The 10,900-nt window shown below is 46.0% G+C and overlaps 2 protein-coding genes across 2 annotated transcripts; one reads left to right on the top strand and one right to left on the bottom strand.

Annotated features, from left to right (window-relative positions):
* The first annotated feature begins 8,066 nt into the window (after positions 1 to 8,066).
* On the top strand, positions 8,067 to 9,686 carry LOC117193674 (leucine-rich repeat neuronal protein 2-like). Its single transcript, XM_033398410.1, has one exon. The coding sequence runs from the start codon at positions 8,173 to 8,175 to the stop codon at positions 9,592 to 9,594; it is 1,422 nt and encodes a 473-aa protein (XP_033254301.1). The 5' UTR covers positions 8,067 to 8,172; the 3' UTR covers positions 9,595 to 9,686.
* Positions 9,687 to 9,811: 125 nt separating this feature from the next.
* Positions 9,812 to 10,888, bottom strand: LOC108160750 (antigen 5 like allergen Cul n 1). Its single transcript, XM_017294942.2, has 2 exons — positions 10,655 to 10,888; positions 9,812 to 10,586 (listed from the first exon to the last, which is right to left on the bottom strand). Exons 1-2 carry the CDS (start codon positions 10,871 to 10,873, stop codon positions 9,885 to 9,887), a joined length of 921 nt encoding a protein of 306 aa, XP_017150431.2. The 5' UTR covers positions 10,874 to 10,888; the 3' UTR covers positions 9,812 to 9,884.
* Between the last annotated feature and the right edge of the window lie 12 nt (positions 10,889 to 10,900).

Here is a 10,900-nt window from a genome sequence, read left to right as displayed (position 1 = left end):
TACTTTTAGGCCTATCCTTCTACCCATATGTAGGTCTAATTATGCTGATCATGAACCTTTTAGGGTTTTATGCCATAATTATAACTCCCTCTGTCAAACCCTATCCCCTGAACTATCTCTTAAACTAATTGCATGCAATATTTATAATCATTTAAATTTAGCTAACTTTTAACTTATCTTTTTCCGCCTTTAGCAACTAAGTACCATTATTAACAGATAATTTGTTAATTTCATAAATAAATAAATAAATAGCCGAGTCGATTGAGCCATGTCTGTCTGTCCGTCTGTCCGTCCCGTTCAGCGCCTAATCCTCAAAGACTATAAGAGCTAGAGCAACGATGTTTTGGATCCAGACTTCTGTGATATGTCACTGCTACAAAAATATTTCAAAACTTTCCCCGCCCACTTCCGCCCCCACAAAAGGCGAAAATCTGTGGCATCCACAATTTTAAAGATACGAGAAAACCAAAACGCAGAATCGTAGAGGATGACCATATCTTTTAGAATGCACAATCTGAATTGGATCGTATTATTATTATAGCCAGCATCAAGAAAAGAATTTCATTTTTTCTCGCCCTGTCTCTCTCTAACACACACGTAGCATAGGTGGCTTTGCTTAGAGTAAAACATTAGCGCCTAATGCTCAAAGACTATAAGAGCTAGAGCAACCAAATTGGTATCCACACTCCTAATATATCGGACCGAGACGAGTTTGTTTCAAAATTTCGCCACACCCCCTTCCGCCCCCGCAAAGGATGCAAATCTGGGGATATTCACAAATCTCAGAGATATTAAGGCTAGAGTAACCAAATTTGGTATCCGCACTTCTGTTAGATCTCGTATATCTCAGAATTTCGCCCCACCCTTTTCCGCCCCCACAAAGGACGAATATCTGTTGCATCCACAATATTGCAGATTTGAGAAAACTAAAACGCAGAATCATAGATAATGACCATATCTATCAGATTGCTGAATCTGGATCAGATCAGATCATTTTTATAGCCAAAAGGAACAAATCAATTTGCAGTGGCTACGCAGCGCCCGACGTCACGCTCAGACTGATTTTCTGTCTCTCTCGCACGCACTCTTTGTCGTGTCGTTTAATATTAGCGGCGTCTGCCGGAGGAGAGCCATACTGACTTAGTATCGGGTATAACTGTAGAGTTGCGGTGTCCGCAGCAACTCACAACGTTCCCCCTCGTTTTCTTTAAATTTGTCGATTTAATTGAGCGCAGCAAAGAGGATAACGGAATGAGGGCGAGCCCAAATGGTAACCACAGGAGTAATTGCATGTGTGTGTCTGTGTGTTTGTCTGAGCCAAGTTAATGTGAGCCCTTCAAGCCCAACTAATGGATTCGGCCGATGCCATGCCTCCTTAAATAACGAGCTTTAAATTTCGTGACTGAAACGTTTTCAAAGGCAATTAGATGTGTGTGTGAATGCGTTGTGTGCGCGTGTCTGCTGCATGCTTTTGTTGCATACTTTGTGGCGGTGTGGTCCCGAGCTAAAAGAGCATGACTGAAATGCTTAGCATACAGAACGTGCCCACCACTGCTGCATGCCGCATGGCTCACCGCTCCTAGCACATCCAGTCATAATCAGTCTAAGGAGGAGGATCCTCTCCATCTTGGATGATTGCCCGGAAGCGGAAACTGCAGCCTGGACGCATTTAGCATCATACCAAATTAATGCGCCATTATTAGACAAATGGATGACACGCGATTCAATTAGGGCGCCATAAACTGTCATACGAGCAAACAGACACCCAACACCCCGAACAGCCACACATCTACAGAGTATGACAGTTTGCAGTGACAGTCGGATGTTAGTCCTGGGGGACTGATGGAGGGAGGACATCATTTAAGTCAATTGCAGGATACAGACGATGAGGGACAATGCCATCCTGACCTGCCTGCCTGCCTGCGGATAATCAAGCGCTTTTAATGATTGCATGTTCAGCAGTGGGAAATTCCATTTTGATTGCATTGATTGCCAGCACTCGCACTCGCACTCCCTCTCCATACGCCACGCAGCGAATCAGAAAACAATTTAATATTAAAATTTTCATAAATATTCTGCCACCGAGAGGCCCCATGGCCGCCTGAACAGAACAGAACAGAACCGACCAGGCCAGGCCGCGATTGCCATGTTCGGCACGTTTAGAGCGGATTTTATACCCGATACTCAAAATGAGTATTGGGGTATATTAGATTTGTGGTAAAGTGGATGTGTGTAACGTCCAGAAGGAATCGTTGCCCCCTTCCGTTGGCTGATTGAAATCGCACCCGTACTGCCTTCACGTTTCACCTCAATACCTAAAAAGTATTGCATAGGCCCGATGTCAACCACATCAAATTCTGCTGCGATCTTTATCTTGATATCAGATATATCATCTAGGTCCTTACACGCCAAAATAATGTCATCTACATAGACAGCTATTAGACACATATTTTTACCTGGCTTACAATACACGACCACGTGCCGTTCTTCACGAGAGATTCGTACTCGTCCTTCATTGATGCTTTCCATATCTCGCCTTCAGTAGACCGTTCAGCTTGTGCGTAGTTTTGTGGAACTTGTACGTCTGCTGCCAGTATCGCATTGAGCATATGATACTGCTTCCTTGGTCGTCCTGGTTTGCCCGTCCGTACTATGGTTGGGCGTCCTGGTCCTCTTATTGGTTCTGGAATTACAAGAATGTCATTACTAGACCTAATCTCCTCCTGATTTTCTGGCTCATTTTCTGGATCTTTAAATTGCTCGCTATCCATTTCGGGTTCAGAGTCCTGCTTTTGTTGAACCTCAATTGATGACATGTCATTGGAACATGATGCATCTAGTTTGCCCCCTTCAGGTTCTACAAAAATGACATCCCTACTCTCTACGAGTTTCCTGGTTTCTTTACTGACCAAACGGTATGCTTTGGCCGTATCCGAGTAGCCCACCATTATATACTCTAAGCCTTTCTGTGCGAACTTTGATTTCTTTGTTTTATCTAGAGCTATCGCTACTGAGCCAAAAACTCTTTAATGCGATACCACTGGCTTTCTACCTGTCCATATTTCAAAAGGTGTCACTTGCTTGCCACTCTATTTCGCAAATACGTGGCAGTTCGAATCGCTTGCATGCAGCAGCATACTTCTTGCCATTTCTACCAATGTTCTGTTGGCCCTTTCTGCAACTCCGTTTTGTTGAGGTGTATATGGCACTGTTAAGTTTCGCTTTATTCCATTTTGGTTTAGGTAATTATCAAAAACGTTTGATATGTATTCTCGGCCATTGTCGCTTCGTAAAACCTTGACTTTTCTCCCAGTTTGGCACTCAACTTGACTTTTAAATTCTTTAAAAGCCTCGAAAACCTGATCTTTGGTTTTTAGGAAACTTACTGATACATATCTTGAACAATCATCAATAAATGTGGCGATATATCGATTGCCTCCCATTGAGTGCTTTTGCATTGGACCGCATACATCAGTATGTATTAAGTCTAGAACGCCCTTTGACCTGTTTGTGCTCGATTGAAATGGTTGCACGCAAATTTTACTTTTTGCGCATGTTGCACACACTTGTTTTGGCTTTTATATGCCCTTGAGACCTATTACCATCTCCTTGTTAACCATTTCCTTTAATGCGTCAAAATGTACATGGCCGAACCTATTGTGCCATTTGAATGCATCTGCCTCAACATTTACAATGTTCATACACTTTTCCTGATTGTCCTGAACCATAAACAATCCATTTTCCAGATGTGCCTTTATAACTATTTTTCCGTTTTCAAAAATCATCGCTTGATTTTTCTCAAACACAACTTTTTTTCCATGTTTTAATAGTTTTGTGACCGATATAAAATTGTACTGCAAATCTGGTACCAAGATAACCTTTTCCAGCGTAACGGATCTATCACCGAACTTTACTTGAACAGTTCCATGCCCTTCAGCAATAAGTGATTTACCGCCGGCTAAAAATACTTTTTGATTATCTTCCGTGAACGACACAAAGCGTTCCTTGTCACAACATAGATGCGCCGTTGCGCCACTGTCTATGCACCATGCATTTAACATCTGGTCATTTCGCTTAGCTAAACTTAGGATTGGTACATATTTTTCTGGTTCCACTTTGGCATATTCGGTTACGCAAAGCATTGTACCCAATCTTTCCCCGCTTTTACTGTTTGCGCCCTTGTTGTTTGCTCCTTCCTGCTTGCTTTTAGCACGGCATTCCGATTTAAAATGCCCTTCCTTTCCGCACTTAAAACACTTTTTGCCCTTCTTAAAGTTTTTCTTAAAATTGTTGTTGTCATAACTGACGTGTAGTTCCGAGCTACTTGTAATTTCCTTGCTAATGCTATCTTCCTGCCTATTCGCTTCTTCAGAAATTTTTATTTTTAGCATGCTCAAGCTCGGCAAATCATCTCGCGTCTCAATCGCAACAACAAAACTTTCATACGATTTAGGCAAACCATTTAGCAACACAACTGATAAGATCTTTTCATCAACCTTTATGTTGACCTCTGCTAAAGCCTCGTGTACCATCTGGAATTTCCGCAAATATTCCTGTGCATTTATACCATCCGACATTTTTAACGTCAACAATTGTTTAATTAAAAGCACTACCCTTGCTGGTCCGCTTGGCCTGTGAATTTTATTTAGCTTTTGCCATGCCTGTGACGACGATACACAATTTTTAATATTGTTTAGTTGGGTCGATTTAACACAAAGTAAAATTGACGTCAACGCCTTTTGATCCTTTAGTTCAAAAGCTGCACGTTGCTCATTTGTTGCACTTTCACTAAGCTCAATTTTACCACTGACGATTGGCCACAAATCATTTTGTATGAGAACACTTCTCATCAAAACGTCCCATGTGCTATAATTGTTTTCGTCCAGTTTCTCAATATTGAAATTCATATTTCCACTAATTTTTTATACTTATTGTCCCACAGTGCAAAATTTGTAACTGTCGATCGTCTCATGCACAAAGCAACTACGACGACAATACTGTTGTCCGAGTCTTTCTTTTGTTTTTTCGTTTTCTTTTAAGTATCCCTCCGAGTTTCTATTTACACACACACACACGCGATTTTCTATGCCTTGGTATACACACTTTTGGGTATACACACTCGCGGTTTTGTGCGGCTTGGCATACGCACTTTTTGGTATACACACTTGAGTCTCCGTTCGCTTTTGTGTTTCTTGATCCGTTGGGACTGCTTTATTTTGGACTTTAAACCACGGCAACGGTCCGATTCGCTGCAAAAATCTAATCAAAAAAACACAATGCGAATTTGTTCAACTTGTTCTTTTGCCTTTCTATGTACACACATACACTAATGAGTCTATGCCATTTTTTTAGCACTGCTTTTCACTAAGCACCAAACAATGTTTATTGTTTCTCACCGTTTCTGTTTTATACTGTTTCTGGGTGAATTGGTGTCTGGGCCCATAACCTGTTGAAGTTATTTTATTTGTAAGACAGCAGAATATCAGTATACAGAATTATATGTGCTTCCGAGTAACATACGCAAGAGACAGACGCCGAAAGAAGAATATCGATATGAGAACATCGATATGCAGCAGGGCACATGCGCAGTGTTGTTAGAGATCAATATCTAATTATCGTGGCGGTCACTTTGAACAATTAAATTGCTCGTAATGGCGTAATTATTCCAGACACACACACACGCCATCCCCATCCCACAACACACGCACTGCTAAGCCCCTTCTCAATGTAATTAATGAGTTTTTAGCTAAAAATACATTTTTGATGGTAATAATGACTTGAGGGCTGGAAACGAACCCCAAAACACATACATGAACATGTGCATGGCATATTCAATACAATTACACACACACACACGCGCAGAGCTGCAGGCTCCTCAGCTCATTAAATGCTTTACATGTGTTGGTCGCCCGCCCGCCCTTGCTCTTCCCCCCCCCCCCCACTCTGTAACACGAAAGTCAAAAAGGAAAGCGGTTCGAGTTCTTCGACTTGAAAGTCTTTAATTTATGCATATATCTATGCCAGTGTGTGTGTGCGTGCCTTTCGAGGGTGTGGAGTTATGTAAGCCTAATCAATTTGCCATTCACACGACGGAAAGTACTGCCAAAGGCCCAAACGATTGTCAGAATAGTCGAAGCAATCGAAAAATGTAGGAAAAGAACCAACATTGGAGAGTAGCGGCACGAAAATACTCTGCTGGCGTCGTTCCCTTCTCAAAGGAGAAGGAGGGTTGTAGCATATATTCTATATACAAAACCTAATTGTACAGTTGGAATATTTGAAGGAGCTCGAACGACGACACAGCCCATGGCAGGGTACAAGAACCACAACACTCAACTTTAGAGTAGACATAAATACAATAAATACATCCGCTGAACACATCCAGGACTCATGCCAGATCCCATCCAATGCCATTGAGCGTAATTACAATTTGAACTTGAGACTTGAGACTGTAGAATGGTGCCTTGAGCCTTGAGCCTGGGATGCAATGAGCTAGATACGACTAAGTCTCCGCCATCCGCGTCTGTCCGGGATTAGGCATGACTTTTGCCGAAAAGACTTTCAAATGAAATGTGTGCTCTGTTCTGTTCTCTGAGAACAGAAGAGCTAGAGAGTGGGGGACCACTTTTCTGTGTGTGAAATGAGGGTTTTATAAATCCATCAATATTGTGGATCTGTGTCACAGACCTAACTCCCACGCATGAGAGCTGGAAATGATTAATGAAACAGATAGCAGGAGATAACAACGAGGGGGAACGTTGTGAGTTGCAGCGGACACCGCAACTCTACAGTTATACCCGATACTAAGTCAGTATGGCTCTCCTCCGGCAGACTCCGCTAATATTGAACGACACGACAAAGAGTGCGTGCGAGAGAGACAGAAAATCAGTCTGAGCGTAACGTCGGGGGCTGCGTAGCCAGTGCAAATTGATTTGTTCCTTTTGGCTATAAAAATGATCTGATCTGATCCAGATTCAGCAATCTGATAGATATGATCATTATCTATGATTCTGCGTTTTTAGTTTTCTCGTATCCTCAATATTGTGGATGCAACAGCTTTTCATCTTTTGTAGGGGCGGAAGGGGGTGGGGCGAAATTCTGAGATATACGAGATCTAACAGAAGTGCGGATACCAAATTTGGTTACTCTAGCCTTAATAGTCTCTGAGATTTGTGAATGCCCCAGATTTTCGTCCTTTGCGGGGGCGGAAGGGGGTGTGGCGAAATTTTGAAACAAACTCGTCTCGGTCCGATATATAAGGAGTGTGGATACCAAATTTGGTTGCTCTAGCTCTTATAGTCACTGAGATCTAGGCGCTAATGTTTACTCTAAGCAAAGCCGGCTATGCTACGTGTGTGTTAGAGAGAGACAGGGCGAGAAAAAATGAAATTGTTTTCTTGATGCTGGCTATAATAATAATACGATATTATTCAAATTCTGCAGTCTAAAAGATATGGTCATTCTCTACGATTCTGCGTTTTTGGTTTTCTCGTATCTTTAAAATTGTGGATGCCACAGATTTTCGTCCTTTGTGGGGGCGGAAGTGGGCGGGGCGAAGTTTTGAAATAATTTTGTAGCAGTGACATATCACAGAAGTCTGGATCCAAAACATCGTTGCTCTAGCTCTTATAGTCTTTGAGCACTAGGCGCTAATAGGGACGGACAGACGGACAGACGGACGGACGGACAGACGGACAGACAGACATGGCTCAATCGACTCGGCTATTGATGCTGATCAAGAATATATATACTTTATGGGGTCGGAAACGATTCCTTCTGGACGTTACACACATCCACTTTTACCACAAATCTAATATACCCCAATACTTATTTTGAGTATCGGGTATAAAAAGCTTAAAATGAAACAAATGCGACGTGGTTAGAGAGAGAGAGAGAGTACGATAAAGGGGTAAAGCTCTGCTTATCTTATCAAAGATTCAAATGCCTTTGCAGCTCTGTCCTCGCCCCGGCAATTTTTCCTGTTTACTACGATACCCAAATGAATTTCAGTGACTAACTCGAAAGGAAATACTCGGCAATTTATGGGAAAATCGAACGAATTTACTCAGCGAGCTTTTTCCCCCGAAGATAAGATATGGAAGTGGGTGTCGCAAGGGAACTGGAAGCTCTAGAGCATTAATCGTAGCGTTCAGTGTGCCAAGAACCTTCATCATGGGGAGAATCGCAGTCAAAAATACGTGTAGAAGCAGAGCAAGGGTGGCCTTTTTCCTGCTGCTGGTGGTACTGGTGGCCGCCTGTGGGGCGGAGAATATCGACGCCGATGCAGTGGATCGTTTCTGCTACCCAGAGTCGAAGCGGGACTCGCGGCTCTCCTGCGAGTGCAACAATGTGAGTGCCGCGCCCTGGGGCATGAGATCCCTGCCCATCAACTATATCTCCAAGGCGTACCGCACAGCGGATCTCTCAGAGATGCTGCCACTCTACATAGACACGCTGGACCTCTCGTGGAACGCCCTCGACCAGGCGCCAGTCTTCAGCAGCGACAGCCTCCACCAGCTCAACCTGATGCACAACAACATCAGCCGACTGAGTGGCAACAAATTCGCCAAACTGAGCAGCCTGCGGGAGCTGTACCTGGGCTGGAACAGCATTTCCCAGGTGGAGGCGCAGACCTTCGCCGGTCTGCCCCATCTGCAGGTGCTCGATCTGGCGCACAACAACCTGCATTCGGTGCCAGCACAGCTGTTTGCCCCCCTGCTGGTGCTCACCTCGCCGGACCTCTCCTGGAACCGGAAGCTCAATGAGACCACGCAGCTGCGGAGTGGAGATCTGTACACGGACCTGGGGATCAACTGGAAGCTAACAACTCTCCGCCTCGATGCCTGTAATCTGAATGAGCTCCGATTACCGTCAGGGGCTCCCCTCAAGGAGCTCTCCCTGAGGCGCAATCTCTTCCAGCGCGTGCCCGGCCAGCTGCCGCAGACGATGCTCCACTTCGACATCAGCGACAATCTGCTGGAGCAGCTGCTGCCCGAGGATACGGCCAATCTCACCCAAGTCCGGCAGCTGTTTGTGGAGGACATGTCCCTGCTGCAGGGAATGGCCGCCCATGCTCTGGTTCCCCTCGAGCAGCTGGAGTCGATTAGCTTTCAGAACAGCCGGCGCCTGAGCCACTTCGACGCTGACGCCTTCGGTCCGCTGCCAAAGGTCCCCTCCCTCCGTACGATGTCATTTCGTGGGACTCTTCTGCGTTCTTTTAATTCCTCGCTTTCGCCGGTTTTTGCAAAGCTTACCGAGTTGGATCTCAACGGTGTGCCGCTTCACTGCGACTGCGAGTTGGTCTGGCTAAAGAAGCTCTGGATTGAGACGGGCGGACGCTGCCTCAAGCCGTCGCGCATCCGCGGCATGCTTCTGTCCTCGGCCCGCCACGACGCCTTCAGCTGCGACACCTGGCCGCGCTGGGCCTACGGGCTGGTCGTGCTCACCCTAATCGCCTTGAGCGCCGCGGGCATCTACCTGATTGTGATGGGTCTGCGACCGCATCAAGGCGTCACCATGCGGCGGAAGGTCGGTGCTGGCAGTCCCTATGCCCGCGTCACCATCGAACCCAATCACCAGGAGAACCTGAGCTAGATGTGGAGACTTGAGGACTTTGAGGTTTCCTATTAACTTTTCTGTGACTGTTTTTGTATATAACCCAATAAACAATTCAATATTTAAGTGAATCCAAAGACCCCACCACCCAAGAAGTGATCTATACCCAAATCGAGGAAGGAAGAGGTTCTGTGGTTGGGGTTTTAGTCACGCTGTTGAATGGACTTGGACCCCTTACCGATTAAAGAGTCGGAAATAGATTACCCCGCATGGGTATTCACGTATGTGTATTTGAGTGGGAATCCTCTAATAGAACGTCATTCAAATGTTTAAGCACGCTTGGGCCTGGACTTGGCTGCAATTGATTCCATGCCGTCCTCACTGTACTTCATTTTGATGAGAAGCATCGGCTTTGGGACATAACGATCCACGGCGTTCACATCAAAGGGCTCCTCCACGGCGCACTGATTGGGGAACTGGGGATTGGTGCCCTTTTGGCAGCCGGCAGCCGCCTTGTGGCCGATGGCATAGGCTGGCTCGTGGTGCACATTCTTCCGCGCGAAGTTGCAGACAATGAACTGCTGTTGCCAGCGGTGGCGCTGCTGCTGGAGAAAGCCACAGCCCATGTAGGTGGCACGCTCCTGGATCAGCTGGCGGAAGCTGGTGATGTCCTTGCGGAGTCCCAGCCCGAGCCCTGCTGTTGCCTTCTTGTACTGATTGAACCAATTGTAGATCTTGTGGCCGATCAGCTGGCGTTGGCTGAAGCGATTGGCGCTGAAGATGACGTGTCCCACGATCTGGCCTACGCGCTTGAAGCGTCTGGTGTTGCGGCAGTTGTCGGTGGCAAGGTGGCACTGCTTGACCGCAAACTCTGCCAAATTTGCCAGCTCAGGGTCCCACTGGACGGTGGCCATGCGCTCGGCGGAGGCCACCTGATTGCGGTAGAGGTTCACCTGGCGGACGATGAACTGCTGCATATCCGCACTAATTGGTATCAGCCTGGCGCCGCTCTTGCACTTCGCTCCAAGGCTCTGCGAAAAAAAGAGAGAGCGCTAGAGTTGGGTGCGACTCGAGGGGGGCCAAAAAGACATCCACGTACGCCGTTGTTGTTGCAGGCCACGTGCTGCAGGGCTGGGCGAGAGCACCAATGCTCCTGGCAGTAGTCCCAGCCGTAGCCGCAGGAGAACAGGCAGAAAAGGACGAGGTCAGATTGACGAGCGAAGGCAATTGCAGTCGCAATTTGTTTACCCCGACACGCCACCTGCGGAAAATGGCGATTTCCATGGTCGAAAACGACATGGAATGCGGCGGGAAACATGTCACAGCCCGTCAGCCATCAGTTACC

The sequence above is a fragment of the Drosophila miranda genome (genome assembly GCF_003369915.1).
Source record: "Drosophila miranda strain MSH22 chromosome Y unlocalized genomic scaffold, D.miranda_PacBio2.1 Contig_Y2_pilon, whole genome shotgun sequence".
In the NCBI taxonomy this organism is placed as follows: domain Eukaryota; kingdom Metazoa; phylum Arthropoda; class Insecta; order Diptera; family Drosophilidae; genus Drosophila; species Drosophila miranda.
The sequence above is the reverse complement of the archived record's forward strand: the minus strand, read 5'-3'. Positions and strand labels throughout refer to the sequence as shown.